This window comes from Sinocyclocheilus grahami, unplaced genomic scaffold, assembly GCF_001515645.1.
Source record: "Sinocyclocheilus grahami isolate Dianchi unplaced genomic scaffold, SAMN03320097.WGS_v1.1 scaffold487.1, whole genome shotgun sequence".
NCBI lineage: Eukaryota > Metazoa > Chordata > Actinopteri > Cypriniformes > Cyprinidae > Sinocyclocheilus > Sinocyclocheilus grahami.
In genome coordinates this window covers 106,870-134,026 of record NW_015505666.1, presented here as the reverse complement: position 1 = coordinate 134,026, position 27,157 = coordinate 106,870, and the positions used below count along the sequence as shown (strand labels likewise).

General features: G+C 36.1%; 1 protein-coding gene and 1 long non-coding RNA gene across 2 annotated transcripts; one reads left to right on the top strand and one right to left on the bottom strand.

The window, feature by feature from the left end:
* The first annotated feature begins 1,297 nt into the window (after positions 1-1,297).
* On the top strand, positions 1,298-6,611 carry alx1 (ALX homeobox 1). The gene is made up of 4 exons (XM_016236277.1): positions 1,298-1,349; positions 1,497-1,789; positions 2,425-2,553; positions 6,165-6,611. Exons 1-4 carry the CDS (start codon positions 1,298-1,300, stop codon positions 6,492-6,494), a joined length of 804 nt encoding a protein of 267 aa, XP_016091763.1. The 3' UTR covers positions 6,495-6,611.
* Positions 6,612-16,800: 10,189 nt separating this feature from the next.
* On the bottom strand, positions 16,801-17,801 carry LOC107553953 (uncharacterized). Its single transcript, XR_001605012.1, has 3 exons — positions 17,729-17,801; positions 17,434-17,436; positions 16,801-16,820 (listed from the first exon to the last, which is right to left on the bottom strand). It is a non-coding gene; the product is annotated as an uncharacterized lncRNA (long non-coding RNA).
* Between the last annotated feature and the right edge of the window lie 9,356 nt (positions 17,802-27,157).

Below are 27,157 nucleotides of genomic sequence, written 5' to 3'. Positions count from 1 at the left end.
ACTGCAAAGGCATATGTACACAAACCCAGCTGACACGCTCGTACTGACCTCTGACTTTAACTAGAGATTAATTCTGTCTATAGTACATAAGAGAGCGAGAGAGGGAATGAAACAGAGAGAGGCGATAAACAATGGCAAACATGTCAGTGGCCTGAAAACCTCAGGTGGCCAGCACAAAACCATTAATATGATTTAAGAATGTACCTTCATAATCAAGAAAAACACTAACATCTCTCTGTACTAATTTGACAGAGCTCCAACTAAGGAGATCCTTGAGTCGTATAATTGCTATATATTATATAACACACACACACACACACACACACACACACACACTGCATATTTATGATCATTTCAAATCAAATTTTTTTTTTTGTCTTTGTTAAATGTAACAAAACATTTAGCATAATATTTAAAGCGTCTTCGGAGTTTTTGCAACACCTTGGATCAGTAAAGGATGTTATTTGGTTCTCCAGATATTAATGAAGTTCTTAAAAGTTTCTTCTGGTCAATGCACTGGAGTCGTCTAGAATAGATTATTTAAAGTACCGATATATGTGGTTTTCTAAAGTGAAAAATAAAAAGTCCTCTGTGGAAGGCAGAATTTTCTCTTGGCACCAATCTATAAAAGTAATTTAAATAACTTTTATTTTAAACAAAATAACAAGAAAACCAAATTGCATTGCATTTAGAAGCTATTGGCAGTTTTGCATTTCCTACAATAAATGTTTTACCATTTAGGCTACTAGCTGTTGTGGGCTACTTATTAGTACGTTTATGATGAAATAACTTGTATGAATTAAATGTAAAAAAGTGCATTAACCGATAACCTATGTAATACTGACATTTTCAATATATTTTTTAGTTTTTTTTCTTCAAGTTGTTTCTAACAATTAAAAAAAGATTACGTTTTTCAAAAGTTGAGAAAGAAAAAAGAGAAAAGCTGAATTTTTAAAAAAAACATATTTTCACGGAACGTGGCCTTTGTCTAATTCTTTATAACTTTAAATAAACTTTGCTCTTTTTTTAAAAATCTTTTAGAAACATTGCTAGCTGTTTGGTAACTTTTCATTAAAAAAGTCATTCGTAAACCTAAAGCTGCAAATAAGTGATTTATTTACATTTGAAGATGAATATTCAAATAAATAGCCTAAACATATTGTTTACCTCATTGTAGGTGGACTAAATGGGCAAATACTACATATATTCAATCTACTTGTCTTTCATTATAAAGTTACATTGGCCGTTGATAAATGTCCATGAGCATTTTCTTATTTTTTTATGCAAATAGGCCTATATGCATATTTATGGTCTTAAGGTTTTCATCATTTTTGAAATTATCATACGATGTAAAATTACTCCGTGCGGTTGTTTTAATGAGAAAATTATTCAGTGTTGAAAAAAAAGGTTTACAGTTTTAGATGTAGTTTTAGATAGGGTGCTGCTGAAAGTTTGTGTAATTTTATGTTAACTACCCATATTTTAATAATGATCAGGCGTGAATTACTGCGCTCCTAAAACTGAAGACAGCAGCCTGCACGCGATGGAGAACTGCTGCAGTATCAGAGTCTCACCGGCCACAGCCGGACCAGACAAAACTGACCTGGACGACATCGGCGAAAAATGCGACAGCAACGTGTCGAGCAGCAAGAAGAGACGCCATCGCACGACCTTCACGAGCGCTCAACTAGAGGAACTAGAGAAAGTCTTCCAGAAAACCCATTATCCAGATGTGTATGTGAGAGAACAGCTGGCCATGAGAACAGAGCTCACGGAGGCCAGAGTTCAGGTAACCGCTCACTTTCATTTGTGATAATTCTCTGAAATTCCCTGTATGTTTTTTAGACTTCATAATTCTCAATGCTACATTTAGGCCTGTCTGAGAATAACGTCATTACATTTGAGGTTTAAAAAGCCTTAGTTGTCACTAAATGCATGCATTCCTCACCGCGAAAAAAAACCTACTTTAATTTTTGCCTTAAATGTTAAAGTTAAAATGAAAGTGGTGCTAAAGATAAAGTACAGCCTGCACTTAGCGCTTTTCCAAAAGTAAATTACCGTAATTACCGATTAACAAAGTCGAGTTAACCCTATAAAAACTCGTAAAAATGTAATGATGTGATAAATAAGATACATATAAATATGTTTTTATGATGAAAACGTTTTACATACCTGACATTTATTACCTTTAATTTGTTATAGATCTGTATTTGTTTGCAACAGATAAAGTTGATGAACTCAATATCACAGCCCTGTAATTAATTATGGCTTCACATTCACAGGACACCAACAAGTTTTAATAAAAAGTAGGCTGCATGAAAAATAAAATGTATTCTGTAAATTTGTGCTTATATAAAATTCTAACTCGATATTTAATCATCAATTTTACATCATGGAAAAATAACTTTTGTTTTTATTTTTTAGGTATGGTTCCAGAACAGAAGAGCCAAGTGGAGAAAGCGAGAAAGATATGGACAGATCCAGCAGGCCAAAAGCCACTTTGCAGCGACCTATGACATATCAATGCTGCCCCGGACAGACAGCTACTCGCAGGTGATTCACTTTATTTATCTGCACCATTGTTTTACAAAAATATTTGCAAAAAGTTTATAAAATTAACCAATACATGGCTGTCTATTAGGTCACCACTACCCAAATGCAAAAGAATGCTTTCCCTAGTGGTTTTAGCAAACCATCATTGTTATTGGGCTTTATTGTTCTATATATATATATAGTAATATATGTCTAAAAAAAAATCACATTTATCATACATTGTATAAGTAGGTTTCATGACCTATTTTTGTTAAACACTTATTCAAGGTGACAAAGTATTTACTGATCAGATTAGAGTCACAAAACATTTGGCCAAATTTCAGCGAATACCATATGGTCCTTACAGACACAAACACAATGCACGAATTGTCGACAACTGGCCTTAGCCTTTCAAGCTTTAAACAGTTTTGTTGGGTGTGGGCAGTCAGTCAGACTGCAGAGAGCTGTCTCACGCTAACTGACAAAAACTGTTGGGAGGATAGGAGATGAAGATTTAGATGGCACCACGGACCTCAATTTCCTTCATCAGAGAGTAGATTCCTCACTCGTTTGTTTTCCATAGTCACATAAAAAAGCCTGTGCCTTTATAGGACAGGTCTTTATTGCACCGGGCATGTTGAAAGGAGAGGTGGGAGGGTGCTAAGCCTCGTGTTTGTCTTATGCCCAGATTTTTGTGGTAAACACAAATGCATTTTTGCGGGCTGCAGGGTTTGTTTTTAAAAGCCTGGTCTGGATTTACTTAAAGTCTTGGACATAATTGTCACTGTATTTTAATGTAGATTGAGGGTGTATCTGATATGATGTCATCGCAGATTATCATAGAGCATTTTCCCAGGCATACTAACATGCATCGATTTCTATTTTAAAATTGAATTAACTTTCCAAATCACAACCTATGTTTATGTACCATGAATTTCCAAACATTTGGATTTCTTTATTTTGATTATGGATTTTTTTGCCTCATGACTTCCTGCCCCAGCTCAAGCCTGTTGTTGTTTTTCAGCTCCATTTTAATCTAGACATGTACTAAAGTGTTATTGTCTTTCAATCATTTGCTTCTTAAAAGGGGGTTTCACACAGGTCGTTCTAGACCCCACTTTCAACCCCGGGTAAAGGAACGTTTCACATTTGTAACTGGGGTTGCCACCTTTAGCGAGCCAAAATAAGGGACACCCATTCAAGACATTCACAAGTTCAGCAGCTGTTACCTGGATGATATTCATTTTTATTTGATTTTTTTATTCATTTGCTTAAATTAGGACTACATTAAATCTAAATAATTTTGCATTTTTTAAACTTTTTCAAATGTCAAATTGTATATGACATATATGCTTATTTATTATGTATATATTTATGATTGATATAAATGATAAATTAATATATAGGGTCTAACATTAATTATAATCTGTTAATTCCTCTGTCTAATAATGTTTAAAAATCGAATAATTATGTCTATCAAGCTCTAACAGACTATCCAAATTTTAATAAAAACAACAGGGTTATGCCTTTAGAAGCACAGATGTGTCTGTCACTTTAAAGATATGGTTCACCCAAAAATGAAAATTCTGTCATAATTTACCCAGGTTGTTCTAAACCTGCAAGTTCTTTCTTTTGTTGAACACAAAAGAAGATACTTTGAAGAATGTGGGTAACTAAACAGCTGCTGGTCCTCAGTCATTGGGGACCAGAAACTGTTTCCCACATTCTTCAAAGAATTTTTGATGTTCAACAGAAGAAAGAAATTATTACAGGTTTGGAACAACTTGTTGGAGTGAAAACGATGACAACATTTTTGGGTGAACTATCCCTTTAAGTCAGACAGTCCACCGTGAGCAACTCAAATGCTTCTCTGCAAACTGCGCGTTTATCATTAGTTACTGGACAGACCCATTGATAACTTTCCCGTTCAAGCTCTACATCTGGAGAGTCTTGTGTTCAAAGGGCGGATGTGAGCTCTAGTGGTTTAAAACCGCGCATGCTGCGCTAAAGGGCTTTAACGGCGCGCGCTCTGGAGACTCCATCATCGCCATGGAAACAAAGACGCCAAGATGAGCTTCTCTAACTTCTTATGAAATTAATTTGATTATAATTGCTATTAGCATTATAAACGGTGCAAAATACTTATTTGTTGATTCAGCTTGTTGGCCTTTGTAAAATACGGGACAAATCGCGTCTTTAAACGATTCCGTATTTTAAGGGACGGATGGCAACCCTATTTAGTATTTGTAACACAGAAGCTGGTTAGCACTGCTTTTACCCGAGGTTATGAAGCCCTTCACTGAAGCAGGGTTAGCACCGCTTTTGCGCCGTTATCCCCATGCAACTCAAATGCTTCTCTGCAAACTGCGCGTTTATCATTAGTTACTGGACAGACCCATTGATAACTTTCCCGTTCAAGCTCTACATCTGGAGAGTCTTGTGTTCAAAGGGCGGATGTGAGCTCTAGTGGTTTAAAACCGCGCATGCTGCGCTAAAGGGCTTTAACGGCGCGCGCTCTGGAGACTCCATCATCGCCATGGAAACAAAGACGCCAAGATGAGCTTCTCTAACTTCTTATGAAATTAATTTGATTATAATTGCTATTAGCATTATAAACGGTGCAAAATACTTATTTGTTGATTCAGCTTGTTGGCCTTTGTAAAATACGGGACAAATCGCGTCTTTAAACGATTCCGTATTTTAAGGGACGGATGGCAACCCTATTTAGTATTTGTAACACAGAAGCTGGTTAGCACTGCTTTTACCCGAGGTTATGAAGCCCTTCACTGAAGCAGGGTTAGCACCGCTTTTGCGCCGTTATCCCCATATTACCATTCCAAACACGTCCAGTGTGAAACCACACTGTGTTCAATGTTACCGCTAGATAGCCAATCGCGTTCCTCATATTCACGCGCTTTGAACAGTCACGGAAACAGCACGCATTGTATAAACAGTGGTTTCAGCGTTTGAGGGGAAAAATGTATAATTGTGACGGAAAACACGTATATTTGAGTGAAGAAGAGACCGTTTCATTCTTACCAATATAGTCCACCGAAATGTCCATTCAGGAAAAAAAATGATAGCTAGTAACTTACAGTCGACAGCATTTATGAAAACAGATCACGTGCTGCGTTCGTTTAATCAACGACACCCAACATTTGGAAATAAGAACGTTAAACCGGGGTTTAGGAATGAACAGTGTGAACCGGCAGTTTATAAATAGCTACCCAGTTTTAATTGTTAGCCCTGGGTAAAGTATGAGCAGTGTGAAACTTAAAGCAAGATAACCCAGGATTAGGTTTTACCTGGGTTTTAGAATGACCTAGTCTCAGAAAAAGAAGAAGAAAAAAAAAAGTACAAAAGCTGTCACTGGGGCAGTACTCTTTCAAAAGGTAGCCTATCATTAAGGTATTAATATGCACGCCTTAGGTAGGCCTGCTATGTATGTGCCTATGTACTATCCATATGTACCTTTAAGATACTAATATTCACCCTTTAGGGGTTAATAAGGTACAAAGGTGTACTTTTTGAAAAGGTATTTTTTTCTGAGAGGGTTAACTATTATAGTGTGAGAAGCCCTAAAGTGTTTTTATAATACATTTTGATTTTACTTTATTCCTCCTTCCACACAGATTTCAAACAACTTATGGGCAGGTCCCACTCCAGGCAGCTCTGTAGTCTCGTCCTGCATGATCCCGCGCGGTTCCCCTCCCTGCGTGACGTCTCCCTATCCCCACTCGCCGAGAGCAGGTGAGCACAGTTACATGGGATTCCCCAATCACCAGCAAAATCAGTTTGGAATGTCTCTCAACAACTTCTTCGCCGATTCACTTCTGGCTCCTTCACCGAACAATCACGCCGCGTTTGAGACCAAACCTGAGTTTGAACGGCGGTCCTCCAGCATTGCTGTGCTGCGGATGAAGGCGAAGGAACATACAGCCAACATAACTTGGACCATGTGAACTCTGAACTTATTCTAATAGTGCTGATCTCAACAGTTTTTACCTATAAAAGTACAGCCAGTTACTTTCATGAATTTGTTTTTATTTTTTATTTTTTATTGGAACAGCAAAGATATCAGCCGGAATTACAGACTGTTCAAAAATTCTAGAAGAGTTTTCTGTCCGTTCAAAAATAATTTAATTAAGAAACCTCTTAATTAAACAGTAGTTGTTCTTATTTTGTCTTAGCATCTCTTGTTGTTGTGAATTTGAAGGGCACAGAACTCGACAGTATTATACTCTCATGACTTTGACAGAGATGTTATGGTCGACATACTAACACTATGTCTGTGTGCTTTGCAGCAAAGCTGTTTAATGCTCTCTAACTGTGGCTAGTCCGCAGTGCCACATGCAGAGGAGCAATTGTTTATTTTATGGTAATAAAAGTTAATTAAAACTACAGTTTACTGTATGTGTTTCAAATTTTTTTCACTCTTTTAGGTCCATTGTTTTGATATATTATAAAAATTAAATTTATTCCTGTGATGGCAAAGCTGACTTTTGCAGCCATTCAGCCTTAAGTGTCACATGATCTTACAGAAATTATTCTAATATGCTGATTTAGTGTTCAAGAAACATTTCATTTTTTCAATTACTTTCAATGGTAAAAATAGTTTTGTTGAAACTGTGACCCCCCCCCCCCTAATTTAATGATTTAAAAACTTATATGGATTTAAGATCATAACTTAATTTGAGTAAATCGACAAAATAAGCAGCGTTTAAAAATATTCCGATTTTTGATTGACCATATAATATTGACTCCCCTGCTGACACTTACCTACATATTTCTCGTTTTGGGATGAACACAATTTTATCAAGTTTCTTAACTGCTGGATTAACAGTAAACTCTTCATTTGTATATACCCAGTAAATACCAGTATTTATTACAAATAACAGGGATGCATATTCTAAAAATGAATTAGAAGAATATCTTAATCTAAAAGTAAATATAATCATTTGAGTTTTACATATGTTTATGTAATGAGTTAAAAAACATCTAATCTTCAGTGTTTTTTAATTCTATGATTTACTTGATAAAAGCTTATGTATTACTTATTCTTAGTATTTTGTATTGACTGTTGTGATATGAACCTTTTGTTAATATTTGTGTATTTGTACTTGCATTGTAAGCTCTGTATCTCTCGGTCACTGGTCCATCATTTTTCTGGATCAACATCTTCACTGTGAGACTGATGGTGCAGCACATGTGAGGCAGAAGATCCCAGCACACTCTGCTGCAGATGAGATCCATCAGCAGGCCGAATGGGTTTGACCCTCTGGGTGAGCCACGCTCATTAATAAAGACCCTCACACGCTTGGGGGAGTGAGACACGTGAAAGAGACGGATCTCTCTGCTGCCCAACACTCCAGACCTGCAGTTGGGAGGGGGGAAAAAATCTAATTTTAAAGCACTAAAGACATTGATTAAAAAAATTTACCTATGCGTTTAATATTAAAGCAATAAGCCCCAAGAAGCCATGGTTTACAGTGAATTTATAACAGCTAAGGGGCGTTGTTCGGCACGACGTGAACCAAATAAGATTGCTGTTATTGTGATTAGATTGTACTGAAAATGTATTTGGTCATATTTATGTTTGCTCATAGTTTAGTAAAATAAAAGGATCTCACTAACCATCATAAAGTACACATAACAAATAAAAACAATCTGGCTTGCACACAGCAGGCATGAATTTTGTAAATGACATTTCTAAGATAAGCTGGCAAGTGCAAGGACAAAAACAAAAACAAAACACACAGGACTTTGTGTGGAAAGTGATGCGATGCCTCTTGTCTGACAATTCATGCCCTGATTATGAATGGCTGTCCTCCAGACGATTGGCCCTACTCTGCATTCAAGCACAATGTGGTCTTTATAATTACAGCACGCAAGTACAACATTTAGTATGTATTTCTTGTTTATTCAGTTCTCTCAACCCATGCGTCCAACTGGTGCTGTACCAAAGGAAATAGCACACGTCAGACATGTCACGTCACCGTCAGAGATAATATGTAACTGTAATTCTTGAGTTTTTTTATTTGTATATTTGTTTTGAAGGTATCGGGGGCAATTACAGTACATTCCAATGGTCAAATTTTGCAATCCGGTGCAATCATTCACCCACATTACACTCACTCTGGCTGACTGGAAAGTGGACAAATTAACACACACAAAATAAAATAAATAAATATTAATATGTAAATGAATAATAAATGATACAAATAAAAATATAAAGAAATAAAAACTTTAAAAGTACAAAAGAGATACAGTTCCTTATGTTAATGGTAAAACAATTATGAAACAAAACAAATGAAAGAGCAGAAAAAATGTGAAAGGTAATATACAAAAACATTGCTTTTACCAACAAACAGTGTAATTGCATAAACTGTGCAAAAAATACAACAACACACAAACTTGCTCTGGACCTGAGAAGAGCAGTTTTTACAAAAAAATAAAGCAGCACAACTATTTCTAACATTGTTAATAATAAGAAATGTCCCAAGTCCCAAAATAATGCACCAAATCTGCATATCAGAATGATTTCAGAAGGATCATGTGGCTGGAAGACTGGAGTAATGGCTGCTGAAAATTCAGCTCAGAAATAAATTACATTTTAAAACATTAAAATAGAAAACAGATTTTACATTTTAAAAATATTTCACAATGTTACTGTATTTTTGATCAAATAAATGCGGCCTTGTGAGCTTTTCAACAGTATTCTACCACGATTAGTGGGAAGTCATGGCCTAATGGTTAGAGAGTTGAACTCATAACCCAAAGGTTGTGGGTTCGAGTCTCGTACCGGCAGGGATTGTAGGTGGGAGGAGTGAATGTACAGCGCTCTCTCCTTCAATACCACGACTGAGGTGCCCTTGAGCAAGGCAACGAACCCCAACTGCTCCCCGGGCGCCACAGCATAAATGGCTGCCCACTGCTCCGGGTGTGTGTTCACTGCTGTGTGTGTGCGCACTTTGGATGGGTAAATGCAGAGCACTAATTCCGAGTATGGGTCACATGTCAGTAGTGTAATTTCAGAGCCCTAAAATACAGAAAATGTGTGTGGGTTAGTTAGTAAATGTCTAGAATTTGTCTGTTATATTGTTAGATGACAATTTTTCATCATATTCTCTGTATATGACATTATAATATTATTTTGCATATATTAACGCTATAGACCTGTCTCTAACAATTGTCAGAAACAATATACAAACAATGCGCTCATAAAGCAAACAACAGCATAAGCATGGATCACTCCAAAACTATTGTCTTTATGATACTGAATGTTCTCGGACTTAATATGAATCATTACAAGACACAAAAGAAAACATGGCCTGTTGTGAAATATTGGATAATGCAATATTTAAGGACCTCTGGGGCACTTATGGCTCGTGTGCTACGAACTGAAGACCAGCCAGACAAGAATACACCGCTCTTTGCTTAAGTCAGTCACACTTCTTGTTTTCTTTCTATCCAAATGCCACATACATTCTCTGATGGACATTTCAGCTGGGTCCCATCATTCACAAAAACTCCCAGCATGCAGCGGGTCGTGATGTTTTTAGCCCTATGCCCGAGCGAGGGGCCAGCGATCGCTCTTCCTGCCAGGACAGTTATGTATGTTCAGTAGGAGCAGCGGTGCTAGAGTCCATACTGGGCTTCATGATTAATGAAAGCATTCCCCGAACCGAGTCTCCAGCGCAAAAGAAGCCCTGTGAGTTATTGTGTGTGAAGTGATTTTTTTATTACCTTTTCACACAGAGCTGGGCTGTTTCAGAGAGCAACATAAAGTCATATAGATCAGGAGGAGAAGCCGCAACGCTGGCGTCTGTGATTGATGTAAACGCTAACAAATAGTAATGTTAATACCTGAGACCCGAAAACAAAGATTACAGAAAGACTGATCAGGTGAGAGAAATATTACTAAAAATATCAACTGGAATTATTTAAAGTGTTGAGTTTGATTTGAAACTCGCTCCTGATCTAACACTAGATTAAGCTATAAACAGCAGTCTTTTTGTCTTCTAAGGAGCACACAAAAAAGTGCAGCAAGGTAGCCTAGTCCATTGAATCTGTGGGCAGAAAGCCTTTACCTTCATTTGTTGTGGCTGGTGAGTCACTGTAAGAGTGTCAGGCTTGATGTGTAACACGCTCATGAATAGTCAGATGTGGCGGCACCCCACTGAGATAATGTTTACTAATGCCAAGACAAACAGAGGCAATAAACAGGGCAATTAACCATCAGAGACAAACAAACTCAATACATGACCAATTACCTGTGATGTCTAGATTTGAGTATTCAACATTCAATTTCATCAGTATGTTAAACAATACTGCATTCATCAATATTAAATTGTAAATGAAATTATAACGTTTTAGATGAAACCTATTTATTACACATTAAATGCACACTTAATATAAAGCTAAAAAAAAGACGAGGGGAGACCAAACCTTAAGTTTGTTGGTAAATTATGGAATTGCTAAAAAATTATAATTTTTTTTTTTAGAAATGCTTCAGTTCAGCTTCCAGAGCTCACCCAAAAATGAAAATTCAGTCATCACTGATTCACCCTCATGTCGTTCCAAAGCCATGACTTTCATTCATCTTTGAATTCACTGTTTATATGCGAATAAAAACCTAAATTATATCTGTTTATCAAATAAACTAAAGCAATTGATGAACTACCTGACAAAGTTTTGGTAGAATGGATTTTCAATGGAGGGACAGATTAGAAATGCTTCAGTTCAGCTTCCAGAGCTCACCCAAAAATGAAAATTCAGTCATCACTGATTCACCCTCATGTCGTTCCAAAGCCATGACTTTCATTCATCTTTGAATCACAAATTAAAAATGTTTTTATGCAACCTGAGAGGCCTCCACTGAGAGCAGTCTATTCCAACAAAGCGATAAACAACTTCATAAAAAGATAGTACAATAAATCCATATGAATCAAGCAGTTTATTCAATTCTGGCACTTTGACAATTTTTTATTTGCTCTGCATTAAATCACTGTTTATATGCGAATAAAAACCTAAATTATATCTGTTTATCAAATAAACTAAAGCAATTGATGAACTACCTGACAAAGTTTTGGTAGAATGGATTTTCAATGGAGGGACAGATATCTCTCAGGTTTCATTACAATTATCTTCATTTGTGTTTCGAAGATCGAAGAATGACGTGAAGGTGAGGTGATCTATTCCTTTGAATGGTTCATTGACTAAGCGAGTCTCCAACCTAACTCACAGATTGAGAGCTTTTTTTGTGAATCGTTTTGACTCATTAAAAAGAACTGGTTCATAAAAGTCACTTTTTGCAAATCGAACATCACGGCTCATGTTATGCTAGCACATGCTAGAGATAATACAGTACATACTGAAACTGCATATGGATGAATACAAAGCTTTCCTGATTTTACGTTATTGTCACACATTTTTATTTTTGTCGCAGTCTGCAGCCCTGACTTACTAAAAGTTTTAGTATAATTTTATGTTTTACCTAACATTCAAATTATTCAGTCACATGCAGTGTTATTTTAGTACCATTGATGTACTATCATTTGTTTTTATTAAATAATATTTTGAATAATATTTTTTTTATATTTTCTTAGTTTATATTTAGTTTCTTTTTTATATGCCTATAGTATGGAGTCTTTATTAAGTTTTGTATTTATTTTACTTATTTATTTTTGTAGTTTTTAGTTTGTTACATGCATACACCACAAATTAGATAGTTTTCTGCAAAGCCAATGATCTGAAACCACCTCAAGCTAAAACCACAATCACGTATCAAAGTGGCATCTTCCCCAGTGACTAGAGTGGGACTCCCACTGAGTTCCCAGCAGGAGGAGAGAACCATCTAAAACCCTCAATCTCCATCATCTGCACTGGCTCATCTCTCTATCTGCACAAACATCACGAGAAGCAGTATTCCCTCAGCTTCACTACATTAAACCCTATGAGGAACAATCAGATCTGAGGAACCACTGTAAAAGAAGCTAATAACGAGTGAAGTGAAAATATGCGGGTTAGTTATACATCCCTCTATATGACCTTTCTTGTTTACTTCTGTTATTTATGGTATTGGAGTTGAAATGCAATTTACATCAAATAAATTACTGTACATGTGAATATAGTGTTTTGAATATAGGCTAGATCCATCTCGGCCACTCAAAGTAATGGCAGCAGCCACATATAAAAGCTTTTCTTCTTAAAGTCAGACTTTAGTTTAAAGAAAAACGTGGTGTCTTGAAAGAGAAAGTAAGTCATCCTTTGATGATAAAACACATGGATCTCAAACCCCTCCAAAAGTAATCTCTAGATTGCAGACAGTGACATATCACCTTGTCACGATCTCATGAACTAATGGTAGAAATGTTCGTTTCTTATCACGTATATTGATGTGATCTGCTGACCCTGTGGGCATTTGAAGTCACATCTCCAATGTCAAGCCAAGTCCTCCCACACGGCTCTTCCCTTCTCCTACTGACTTTGAAGTTCATTCTCCTCAAGCTGGAAAATCTCAGGGCCAAGTCACCTCAAAGATTAACTCTGAAATATGAAAGACACGACTTCATAAAGCATAAAGTACCCTCCATGTAAAATTATTCTTGGACTTGTCATTAACCAATAAAGACTTTGTAAACCATATATTTATTTTCCAGCAACTCCAACTTCCTCCTCCGGTCATCCAAGATGTAAATGAGTCTGTTGTTATCATTGGAACAGATTTGGAGAAATTTAGCATTGCAGTCGTGGCCAAAAGTTTTGGCAGTGACATAAATTTTGTGTTTTGCAAAGTTTGCTGCTTAAGCTGTTGTGGTGTTCATTCACATCGTTTCTAGATTATGGTGTAGAGTGATCAGATGCATTTGAAATAATTGCTAAAAGCTTCATTGGCCAAAAAATGAACTTTTCACAAAAAAAACAAATTTCACTGTTTTTTGATCCTGACACAAAATTACCAGCTAACATTAATTGACTAATCATATCAGCAGCACATGTGAAAGTGTGAATGAGTACTAGTCATACTAAATAGATTGTAAGAGCAGACTAAAAGGAGGGAAGAAGCGCTTCCAATCATTGTGTTCTTGTTAGCAATAGTTACCTCTAAAGAAACACGCGCAGCCATCATCGCTTTGCATCAAAATGGCCTCACATGCAAGGAAATTGCTACAAAGAATATTGCACCTGAAAGAACCATTCACCGGATCATCAAGAACTTCAAGGAGAGAGGTTCGACTGCAGTGAAGAAGTCTTCAGGACGTCCCAGAGTGTCCAGCAAGCACCGTCTCCTCCTGAGGAGTCAGCTACAGAATCGTGTCAGCAGCAGTGCAGAGCTTGCACAGGAATGGCAGCAGGTTGGTGTGAGAGGCTGAGCATCTGCACGCACAGTGAGGCCAAGACTTTTGGACAACGGCCTGGTGTCAAGAAGGGCAGCAAAGATGTTTTTCGGTATGTCATAGAAACGTGGAAAAATAATCTACAAATACTGAAACAGCAAACTTGTGCAAAACACAATTTATGTCACTGCCAAAACTTTTGGCCATGACTGCACATCACTTGCTCACCAATGGATCCTCTGCAGTGAATGGGTGCCGTATGAAGGAGAGTCCAAACAGCTGATAAAATCATCCAAAAGTTGTCTTGTGAAGTGAAAAGAAAAAACAAATCCATCAAGGTGTTTTTAACTTCAAATTATTGCTAAAATACATGTCCTCTATCCATGATATCACTTTCTAGTGATATATAGTATATATTGCTCTACATGGGTAGACATACTTGTATCCGACTTTATACAAAGAGCTGGGCGACAATATAGTTTTATGTCAGTGGTTTATTCTAAGCTTTTGACTGTCTGAAAACTTTCTGGATGTTTTGGAAAAGATGCCGTTGTTTATTTGTGAAGGTTGCTGTGGCAGGTGATAAGAATTCCTTACTGTCCTTGTTCCCTAATGAGGAACATAATCACCTGTCGACTGACAGTGGGCTCTCGCTTCAATCTAGACCCCTCTCAGGTGACGCTGTTGATTTTACAGATTTACTCTGAAGGGGGTTATGTAACAGAGCCTGCCGGAGAACTGTACTGTAAACACGGCTTTGCTTCTTTGATAACCAGTGAGTTCTTTTAAGTCAGGTCTGAGGAAAGAGCTTTAACACCCCCCTGTGGCTCTCATTATTGGGCCAGGGTGATGGGCTAAGTAGCTAAAGTCCAATCCCACCGAAGTCCCTTTGGGATTTCACCCCATGGTGTGCACAGAATCAAGAGTCTGATGGGCTTAGTGTTAGTGCTGTTTTTATTGTGATTATTCTCTGGGAAACTAAAGGTCACGTTGCACTTTATCTAAAAGCCTCATTTGATACTTTTCACCAAATATAAAGCAGTAGCTAACCACTCTGTCAGATGGATTTCATCGAACAGAATAGGTAAAGCCACTGAAAAAAATTAATCTGGGTCTGATAAAAAAAACAAAAAAAAAAACAAGTGTTGAATCCTGCCACCTGCTGGTACAGAATTAGTAATGCATAGCATTAAATCTGGTAATCCTCAGAAATGGAAGAGATTTTGCATTTTCAAGATAGCTTCGAGTCAGTTTCCTATGAGTTTTTAGAATGGTGGTGTTTGGTTTACGAGTAAAATAAAGTGTGTAGTTAACATTACTTGAGTTTTTTTCCCTATAGCATAACTAGATTTCCTGGTTTGCCTACGAATTGATATTGTGACTGAACAGCTGTATATGATTGATCAGCTTTGGATACTGAAATTGCATTTAAGAATTGAGTTTCAGTTGCAGCCACAACCTGCAGGATGTTGAAATGGAATTTACTAAAAGTTCTGGCAAAAAAGATTCATTTTATTATTCCCTGACAAGTACAATACATATGACATTAAAATAATATAAAAACGAATTAAAAATTATATTATTTGAACCATTGTTATTATAGTATAATTGGGGTACTAATATTTATTAATATTTTGAATGAGTTTTTATTTTAATATTTTCTTTTTTCAATTTAATTTAATTTAATTGTGCGATGTTTTGTCATTTTAGTAGTTTAGTTTAGTGCATCATTACTAAATTTCTTATGTTATTTCAGTTAACATTTATTGTATTTTAAGTAACAAAAATGTTTTAATTGTTTTAATTTTTGTTTTAGCTTTAGTTAACTATAGATATATTATCTTAATTGGAATTTTTAAATATTCTTTATTCTAAATACATGTGACATTAAAATTAGCATATAATGATGAACAAAACAAAACATCTAAAATAGACAATTTTACAAAATAAAGTTTACAAAATATTCTTTATTTTAAATATCAAACAACAGCCTTGTTGAATATAGGTCAAAATATGCAGCTCTAAAAGAAGGGGAATGGAGGGTGGCAGGAGGATTTATATTGTTTTACCCACTTGTCACGACTTTCTTGAGCAAAATATCTTATGATATATTTTAATAAACCCTTTGAGATATCCAGCCTCAAGTGTGAGGGTACTTAGAGGCTGGAGAATTGAGGTGGTAAATGAAAAACAAATCTTTGAAGGGAAGGTGAAATTAGATTAGAAAAGCTACTGGAAATCTTTGAAATACCACCCACTTGTATGGTAACCAGGTTCAAGGTACTTTTACTGTATCTCTTCAGGCTGCAGTGACAGCACAACTGAGGCTCCTCTCAAAAGCACTCCTCTTCAAATAAGTGGCTATAATAGAAAAAGACTCAATCACTGAGCAGAACAGTGTGAGAATTGAATCACCAGTGGGATGTAAAAAACACACGAGTGCTTTTGTGTGTGTGTGTGTGTGTGTGGTGCTAACCTGAAAACTTGCAAAAACCAACACTGCAGTTTCACACTTGTGTATATCTTATAATTTGCTTGATATGATAGTGGATTTGTCTTCACATAAGCATACACAACCCATGTTGCATGCTGGGTTTTATCCTTCAAAGTTAAAAATATCTACCCAAAGTGCAGCCCTGTGAGAAAGATAAACACTATCCTGGGATGATCTCTGAAAGTCAGTGGAGTGAAATAATATCAATTCTGCCATAATGAACCAAGCTTTTGTTTTTCGGCTTCACTGTAATAACTACATCATTACTCTCTGTCATTTGTCTTTTTTATGCCTGCATAAGACAAATTGAATTTGAATGGTTATGAAGATGTTCATATCCTGTGAACATATTTCATTGGTGTGTGTTTGTCTGTGTACTTTTATGTTACATACATCATGTGGTGATTCATCATTTCTGTTCGTTCTCCTTCAATGAGCAGTCATCTGATTCACGCCTGGCAAAAAATAACATCAAGTTAACTAAACAGACAAAAGGAAAAAAAGGATTAGTCATTTTTAAGAAATTTTTTTAAATCTCCAAACATTTCCTGTCTTTTTATATCTACCACTGCACACAGACACCTAAAATATGATTAAGTATTTATAGTTCTTGCACAGACTGTCTCTGATTTTTGAGTCAAGCAAATTCAGGCTAAGCAGGTTTGATTCTGCTCCTACCAGCAGATGGCAGTCTAGCACATGTTTAGCCTGAAGACATAAAGAGCCTAAAACTAAACTCAATATGAAACCCTTTTCAACTCAGCACGGGAAAGTTGTGATGTCCCTGACACTGAGCAAACTCAACACCTGTGCTGTCTACCATTTTAATCACTGAGCATGAATTTATCCCTCATGGTCCTGAGGGAGCGCCTGGTGTTTGTCTCTCATTAAGCCTCCCAAGTGATTGGAAATGAGAGGCCACACTCTGTGGTCTCTGCCAACCTCTTCTGCTTTGCATGGAGAGGGGGGTCCCAGGGGCGATTGTGTTTTTCAAATATAAGTTCATCAGTATTCAGCTGCCAATCCACCATACTGGTCAATCAGCTCAGCGTATGTGGTTTCACTAACAATCTTAAAGGGATAGTTCACCCAAAAATGAAAATTTGATGTTTATCTGCTTACCCCCAGGGCATCCAAGACGTAGGTGACTTTGTTTCTTCAGTAGAACACAAACGATTTTAACTCAAACCATTGACTGCTGTCAGTCTTATAATGGAGGTGAATGGGAATCACGGCTTTGAGAGTAAAAAAAAAACATACACAAACAAAACCAAATTAAACCCTGCAGCTCGTGACGATACATTGATGTATAAAGACACAAAACGATCTGTGCAAGAAATTGAACAGTATATAGTTTTTTTACCTCCGAACTGTTTGAACTGTCCTGAGCAGCGGCACGTCCTCCTGAGCACGTTCTCAACAGCAGGCGCGTGAGGTGTCTTCTTCTTCTTCTTGCTTTATGGTGGATCGCAGACTTATAAGTGCATTAACGCCACCTATCTCTCAAGGGGGCTATTGACACTCCTAATTGAGATTGTAGATAGAGTGTCAATGGTCCATTTGAGAGATAGGTGGTGGTAATGCACTTATAAGTCTGCAATCCACCGTAAAGCAAGAAGAAGAAGAAGACTGACAGACTGCAACGGTTTGTGTTAAAAATCTTCGTTTGTGTTCTACTGAAGAAACACTATAGCCACATTTCTTGTTGACTCAAAACATTTGACTGGCCATGTATTAGGTCTACTAAAAACAGCATTTATGAGTCACCTTTATTTATTTATATAGTGCTTTTAACAATACAGATTGTGACAAAGCAACTGAACAGCACTATTCACATAATTGCTCCTGCTCAAACTAGCTTATGAATCTCCCCGCAGAGATATATATGTTGAGCTTGGTTGATTTAATGGGTATTGCACACTGAGTCATTGAATTGTTTGCCGTCTGTATTTCAAAGTTTTGTCTTTCTGATCCTTGGATTGGGTTTAACAGCTTTGGCTCTTAGGCAGTCTTAAATAGCATTAAAAATAAGTTAAAAGATTCAGCAAGTGCCACATGACCACCCAGCCATCAAACAATGAGCTATATAAATAAAATATGAAAAGCAATGCTGAATATGATTGACCTTTTAAGGAGATTCATAGCTCTAGTCTGTCCCTATACGCTGTCACGGCATTAACCTCATCTGTGAGGCATATAATGGACTCCTGACTACTGCATCAGTCACCTCTGTCATTGTGTTGTATAGTGCATTCTAACACTATCATTTTTCCCTTAAGCCTCATAGAAGGTGGCAAGCCAGACTATGCGCTTTCATACTTTACTAAAGTTGCATAGATGTACGAAAATTAGATGAGTAATTTGGGATGTAACCCATATAGCCTACAATCTTTTTTATAACAGACCGTTTCGCCTTGGACACTGATTTTTAAGCCATTCCAGCAGTGCTAAAACACTACGAACACTGGAGAGCGAATACACTTGTGTGAAGAAGTCTCTTCGATTTAGCAAAGTTCAAGTTTAGTAAACCTTAACCTACCTTTTACCTTTATGAATGGTAGAAGCTGGTCACTTGGCTCTGTACAACAAAAAAACTGTTATCAGTGTTCACCATTTTAAACTTTATGTAAGTGTAATCTGTATTAAACAGTTTAATAAATAAGAGTGAAATTAACTTACATAGATACAGTATTGCCAGTTAGGCTACTTTGTCGAATTTTGTTTAGCTCCCAGCCTCCACAAACAACTTCACTGTTGTGAGTCTTGTGTTTTTAGTCATTGCCCACAAAGTCAAGTTCCTGAATGAATGAATGAATGACGGACAAGCGGAATGATACACACAATAAAAAGTCTCAATTAACGCTATTGAAAAAACAATAATTTTGGAACGCCGCTCAGGCAATTAAAATCGATGCCCGGATCTAACTTTTGTGTAGGCTAATGCTTTATTTCAATGCAATAATAGCCTACTACAGAGGCTGTAATTCCACACTTTAATTCTTTGTGTACAGGAACTTGAACATTCCTCACATTCCAGGAAGCCTTTCAAGCCTATAGTGTTTACTCAACTTCCTAAATGATAGCTCTTTTCGCTAATGATTAACCATTTATTGGTGCTAGGTGTTTACTCTTTTAAAGAAAAATGGAGCATTAAGTCTATCTAGAAAGAAAGAGGTAATTCTTGCCTGATGTTTGCTCATGTTTAATTCACTAGAACTTACTTTTTTTTAAACTATCTGAACTGTCCAATACCACTGCAATTTACCTGTGGATGACTCAACATCTCCCCTCCAAAAATCCCCCATGTAATAACCTGTGTAAGAGTGACTAAACACATAGCAGGCTGTTTCATCAGAATATGCTGGATGCTTACCTGGATCCATAATGAACCAAATCAATTTAAGCACAGTGAGACAGGGGAGTCAGAGTGCACGCTATTCACATAATTGCTCCTGCTCAAACTAGCTTATGAATCTCCCCGCAGAGATATATATGTTGAGCTTGGTTGATTTAATGGGTATTGCACACTGAGTCATTGAATTGTTTGCCGTCTGTATTTCAAAGTTTTGTCTTTCTGATCCTTGGATTGGGTTTAACAGCTTTGGCTCTTAGGCAGTCTTAAATAGCATTAAAAATAAGTTAAAAGATTCAGCAAGTGCCACATGACCACCCAGCCATCAAACAATGAGCTATATAAATAAAATATGAAAAGCAATGCTGAATATGATTGACCTTTTGAGGAGATTCATAGCTCTAGTCTGTCCCTATACGCTGTCACGGCATTAACCTCATCTGTGAGGCATATAATGGACTCCTGACTACTGCATCAGTCACCTCTGTCATTGTGTTGTATAGTGCATTCTAACACTATCATTTTTCCCTTAAGCCTCATAGAAGGTGGCAAGCCAGACTATGCGCTTTCATACTTTACTAAAGTTGCAATTACTTCAGAAGAGCTCTCTCTTTCTCTGCCTTTAAAGAGTTACCTTTAGGTGAGCAGGGCAGATCCAGATAACAATTTTTGTGGAATGTATTGTAATAAAACTAAAACCTAAAAGATTGTTCTTAGAATATTAGGAAATGGTTCCCAAAAGGAGTGACATTACACTGTCTGTTACATGCTTGCAATTTTGTTTTTCCACTGTCTTTGCTCAAGCTTTCCTAAGCTGGAGAGAGAAGTAAGTGTTTCCCATGGGTAATGAAGGAGTTGATCATCCTATTGTTGCCCTGGGCACACCCTGCCTTGTATACCAATGTGAGTGCCTATATAATTATTGCTACCAATTACTGGCAGCTGAATTAGAAGAAGACAAGGTTATAAAAGCCACTTGAACTTGTGGTGTGAGGGGAGGGAATGAAGTATCAAGGCCGGCGAATTGAGTTTCTGGCTGTCATTTGTGCAATTTCCCATGTGTTATCTTCATCCCCCCATTCTGTCTACTTCCTTTGCTTGGTAGCTTGTTATATGTTATATGATGATGATGATGATCATCATCAACGTCATCATCAAATTGAATGTTTCCTGAGGACTAAATCAGCATTTGGTTTGTTTTGAATTCTGAAGGATCATGTGACACCAAAGACTGAAGTAATGGCTGCTGGAAATTCAAAATTATGTTTTAAAACATTCGAATAAAATAAATATTTTACAAATATTTTACAATACTACTGTTTTTTTTACAGTATTTCTGATTAAATATATGCAGCCTTGATGCATACTTAGATCTAATATAATAGGACTAATAGACTTAGATTAAATTAAAACTAAAATTTTTATGCTGACAAATTTCTACTGGAATTTCACTGGTGGTTTCAGATATTTGGACCCTACTGTACATACACTTAATATAAAGTTACTGTAACACAATGTCGCCATACTGGAAACAACAGAAAGATTTTACAGAATCAAAATCTCCCATTGATATATGGGTACAAATTAAAGACTCACAGTGAAATTAATGTAATGCACATATCTGAGATTTGGCTTGATTACTTGCTTTAATCTGTCTTCAACACACTGCTTTATCAATCTCAATTTAAACAAAAAATCTCATGTAACTATTTTATGTTTTGGTGAATTGGTGCTTAATTTGTTTGAATTTGTACAATCTCATTTATCATGAGATATATCAACGCAATCTCACAACCAATTCGTACGTATTTTATTATTTGACTAATTCGTATGAATTCGTACGACCTCACTCGTATGATTTTGTACGATTTGTGTGAGGGGTAGGTTTAGGGGCGGGGTTAGGGTTGGTCCTTTGCACAAATTTCTACAAATTTGGAACCTCGTAAAAATACATACGATTTTACAAAAATTTTAGGTTGTAGGTCATACGAATTGGTCCCCTTGTACGAATATGTACGAATTGCCATGAGGTCAGGTTGGATATATTCGCGTGTCTAGTGTCGACACGCCCCATGGAAGAGAGGGGTGGGGTGAGCAGTAGCTCATTATCATCTAAAGAGACATGCACCGAAATGGGTTGCCATGAACAGAGCTGTTTTTGACAAGGTAAAAGGGTGTTGTTTTTACACGACCATTGAAGAATTTTAACCAAAGTATGGTCAACACTATCTTACGGACATTTGTTCGTATTTTACAAGGTGGCTAATTCATTCAAATTCGTACAAAAAGACGTCACTCGTGCGATTTTGTACAATTTCTGTGGAGGTTAAGTTTAAGGACGGGGTTAGGTGTGGTCCTTCGTACGAATTCGCACGAATTTGCCACCTCGTAATATACGTACGATTTTTCACAAATCATATGAGTTTGTACGAGTGAGGTCGCACAAATTCATACGAATTAGCCACCTTGTTAAATATGTATGAATTACTGTGAGATTGGGTTAGTATGTCACAGAGATTTCATGAAGACCCTAAAGAATCATACCAACTTGTGGAAAATGGGCATGCGATGTCCTCTTTAAATGTATTTTTGCTCATTGTGCTTTCTAAAGTCTGCATGTCTTTTATACACTCACACTGAATGAACATCTAATTGAACAAATAATGATAAATAAAGAAATAAAGGCCTACAAATAATTTAACGGCTGACCAGCACTTGTCTGTTTAATGGAAGTTAAAGTTTTAAAAACTTTTTTCTCCACAAATTGCTTAAAAATTCAAATATAAAATGTAAATGGGTTGGCGCCTCGTGGTTAGTATGTCATATACAGGTCGATGTTCATTCGACCTGAGTTCGATTCCCGTCTCGAGGACCTGTGCCAGTCCCGCTCCCTTCTCTCTACCCAATACTTCCCTGTAATCTCTCAACTTTACTGTCTAAATGATAAAGGAATAAAAAGCCTAAAAATATAACTTAAAAAAATGTAAATGGAAAATATTAAATTAGAATATAAAAAAATAGGCTGTATCATTTTTATGTAACCTATCATTGATGTGTTCCCGAAATGCCATCTCAAGGAGCACTGGGAACCTATGTGCATTAGCATAATGTCTATCCTCTGAAATCATACAGCCACAGTGACACTGTCATAGACTTTTCAACCACCAACATCTCGAGCATTTAGACCATAACAGAAATAGATGCATGCATTTTTCACAGAAAATCAATGAACAGGTTTTACAAAAGACTATACAAGTGACTGTAATTCAAGCATGTCTAAGATTCAACAATTGGTCATAGTCATCCTGCAGTATGATTCATCACAGAAATAAAGACAGACATATTTCTCATAACCTTTCTGTTTAATGTAATCCACCAAAAGATCTTAATCACTTTTTGGGTGGATGAAATCTGCAGCTCTTAAAAACACTTGTAAGAGAGATCATGTATGATCTTTTTGCTTTAGAAAGCAAAGAAAACATTTTGTTGGCTGCTTGTAATGCAGGCAGCTTGATCTTTCCGCTCAAGATCACTTTACCCATTGAAAACTTCAATGCTTTTTTTCCTAATAAGGTGTAAGTAATAAGCCCCTGGAACCATTTCAGTACTCCAGTCATGCATTTAAACACAATTCCGTATAAGGTTTACGCACTTTACAGTCAGGCATGTTATATTTGTTAACAAATGATCCTGGCTTGGGGAGCAAAAGTAATTGGGAAATGCACCCCAAGGGAGGTCGTGGCACACCGTCCCATTTAACGTGAAGAGACATTGGTGCACATTAGTAAATGTTCAGGAAAAAATTGATCATGTGATCCTCAAAATATGAAAAACATCTAATGCCACTGGCAGGTTGTGGGTGTGTCTTTGTGGCAAATATCACTGATGTTCATTCAATTTGGGGTGGAGAGGAAACATTTAATGGGGTTGTTCGTTTATGTACCAAATCCATGAGGTTTGCAAAACGCATTGCCCTTTGAATGTGACTGGCAGTTTTTAACCCTTTCTCTGTATAGCCTTGAGTTTATACTGTCCTCTTTTTACCCTCCCTTCATGTTTCACACCTCTCTCAGAAATCCGATAGGATTAGATGAAAACCGGTCTGGGTTACTTGTCACAATGTTCCCTATGGAGTGTTTTCTCTCTTGCTATGGGCATGTGACATATTTTGCTTCAGGACAGGACACTCACACACAGAACACAATATGTGCTTATGCACATGGCAAAATGTATGGAATAACAACCTTAAGGAAATTACAAAAATAATAGAATTTGCATAAACATAAATACTAACTACAAACTATAACTACATACAACCCCCCCCCTCCAAAAATGTATCACATTAATAGCAATTATATCTTTATAAGATTCAGAATTACAATATTTGTTGGTCAAAACAGTGGCTTGATATATAATTTACATTATTATGTTTCATAAATTTTGTCTTCACAATGAAAAATTAATTCAGGTAAAATTATTTTATGCTAAATTTACATTAAAATGTAGTAATTTTTCATTTCAAATTTAGCTGAAAAGCATATGATAGGCTGTTTTATTAGCAAGTTCCATTGTGAAAACATGCCCCAACACCACAAAAAAGATCTGTTTTCGAAAATTACTTTTCAGTAATTTATTAAAGTAGTTCACTTTGTAAAAGTAGTTTACTGGAGTAAAATGCACGACAACTAGTGTCCCCTATATATATATATACAGTATATATATATATATATATATATATATTATATAAAATAAATATTATTATAATAATAATAATATAATAATAATAAATAAAGAAATAAATAATACTAAAATAAAAAACAAACAACAAACAAACACACATTGTTTTAGTTTTAGTATGAAAAAGGACATCTGTACTTCTTGGTGTTTACTGTTAACCATTCTCACAGGTATTTTTATATACAGTATGTATGTGGGTCAGTTGTAACATATGCCACATGAAAAGACCCATTATTCAACACTTTCCTAACTTATACTAAGACAAAGCCAGACACTATTTTGAAAATGCCTCCATTGCTCCAAGTCTTCGCTGGAGATGGGGGGATCTGTGCATGTGTGCTGATACGGCCACATGAAAGCTTTCACTTCTGAGTGCATGTCTGCAGCTCTGCGCTCAGGGTGGTGTGAGAGAGCACAGTGTAACCCTGAGGAATAAGATAAGTAAGAACAAAGCTTGCTTTCCCACAGTGTCAAAACAAAGACTTCCCACTTCACCCTCAAGCTTGCCCGCCTTGAACGCTACATGGGAGACTACACAGTCTGAAGGAGGCTGAGGAATTAGAACACGCTCTAGACATAACTATTAGTTGGATCGTTTTGTTTTTCTCTTTAGTGGTAGTGTAAGTGAAGGAGGATATTCAAGTAGTAAATTACTCTTGAATATTTACACGTTAAATATTTACACTAGTGAATTAATCATGCAGTGCAATTTGCTTGTGATAGATCAATCAATCAATCAATCAATCAATCAATCAATCAATCAAAGTCGAGCAAGCAAGCATGAAGGGGAAAAGTTTGAATATTCAGTCTTTGAAAAAAAAAATATTTATGGAAGCCTGTTTCTGCCACTGGATTAAAAATAAAAAAGGTAATTGCAGATTTTTATCTCAGAATCGTGAAATATAAACTCAGAATTGTGAGATACAAAAATGCACAATTCTGAGAAAAAAAGGTTTTCTTTCAAAGTCACAGAATTGTGAGATAAAAATGTGCAATTACTTTTTTTAAATGTACATTTTTAAAATGATCTTATTCCATGGTGGAAAAACGAAACAAAACAAAACGATAAAAGATATAATCTCGGATTTGCAAGAAAAAAAATTCAGTTCTTACTTTCTATCTCGCAATTCTGACTTTTCTCAAAATTGCACTAAATAAAAATTAAATAAATAAATAAATAAATAAGCCTCAAAATCAATTACCTGTATTAATTTTTTATTGTATTTTATTATTTTTATTTTATTTTATTCTGTGGTGGGAACAGGCTTCTATAGTAAATTACTGGCAGTTTTAAAAAGTGTGCTTGTTTTCAAAGCATTTTGATTTGGTTGTTTGATTTGATTTTTTCCAAACCAATCTTCATTAGAACATTAAAAGAGAAATGCTGAATATCCTGGCCACTCTTTTAAATATCATGAAAGTGAGGCTGTCAAGCTGTCAAATGAGCAAAAAAGCACCATAAGTTTCATAAAAGTAGGGCGTTAAACTCTAGTTCAAAGTTTATTTTCCATATAATGAAAGAGAATGTGAATTCAGGCTGCTGAACTGCAAAATGAAAGAAAAACCCTCCCAAATCAATTGTCACAGCAGAGGAAAAGATTATCGATAAATAAAGGCTTCAAGTTTCCATTCATAGACATTCTATGGCTTCAAATGAAACTGAATGTATGAGAAAAGGTTGTATGACTACTTTTTTATTCTTGTTATGGTCTGCAGATCCCCATTTACTTTCATTAGAAATGAGTAGCCAGTACACTTATCAACATTTATCCTTTTTATCCTTTTATGTTCCAAGAAAGAAAGTCGTGCAGAAACAACATTTTCATTTTTGAATGAACTATTTCTTTCAAGTCAAAGACTGATCACCATGTGTGAATATTACGACTAATACATTTCAGGCCATGGAGGGCACAATGAAGGGTGTTGTCCTCATAAAATGATTAGAGACATTAAAGGTGATGGAAGAGAAATGAGGAACAAGGATGGTGAGGGAGTTTAGAAAGCAGAGGAAGCATGCTGCCTCTTTGACAATAAGCTGGAACCCATGCCGAGGGTGTCTGTTTCCAGGGTTGCACACGTGTACACATGCACACACACAATGCTACTTGGATGCACTCACAGAAGGGATAGGTCTTAACCTTTTTTCCCTCTTGTGGCAGCATTGTGCGTAATTCAGCAGGTGTTCCCAATAACCCAGCTGACATCACCCTACAACACAAAGGCACATCAAATCTATCCGCTGCCAAAGGAAGCAAAACTAGAGGCAGCAGAGAAAGAAAGGTCAGAATACAAAAATACTTTTTACAGGACATACTTCAACTACCACAATCCTCCTCGGACAACCAGTTTTACTAGACGCACAATGTCTACTGTTACCATTCTTTATAGTTCACGGAATTAGGTTTGTTTTCAAAACATCACATATTTTTTTTCTATTTAAATATTATTAAATGGAGTTAGGTTTGGTATTATTTTATACTTAATTGTATTTAAATAAAATTATAGAATGATATAATATAGAATGATATGACATAGAAATGAAATAATGATAGAATATAACACATATAAATATAATTAATATAAAAATGATTATATAAATATAATTACATTTAAATAATATATATATATATATATATATATATATATATATATATATATATATATATATATATATATATATATATATATATATATATATATTTC

Excerpts from the sequence above, each read along its gene's own strand:
- alx1 (XM_016236277.1), top strand. The coding sequence starts at position 1,298 with ATGCATATTTATGGTCTTAAGGTTTTCATCATTTTTGAAATTATCATA. Across the intron at positions 1,350-1,496 it reads TTTTGAAATTATCATACGAT|GCGTGAATTACTGCGCTCCT; the intron begins GTAAAATTACTC and ends AATAATGATCAG. Across the intron at positions 1,790-2,424 it reads TCACGGAGGCCAGAGTTCAG|GTATGGTTCCAGAACAGAAG; the intron begins GTAACCGCTCAC and ends TTTATTTTTTAG.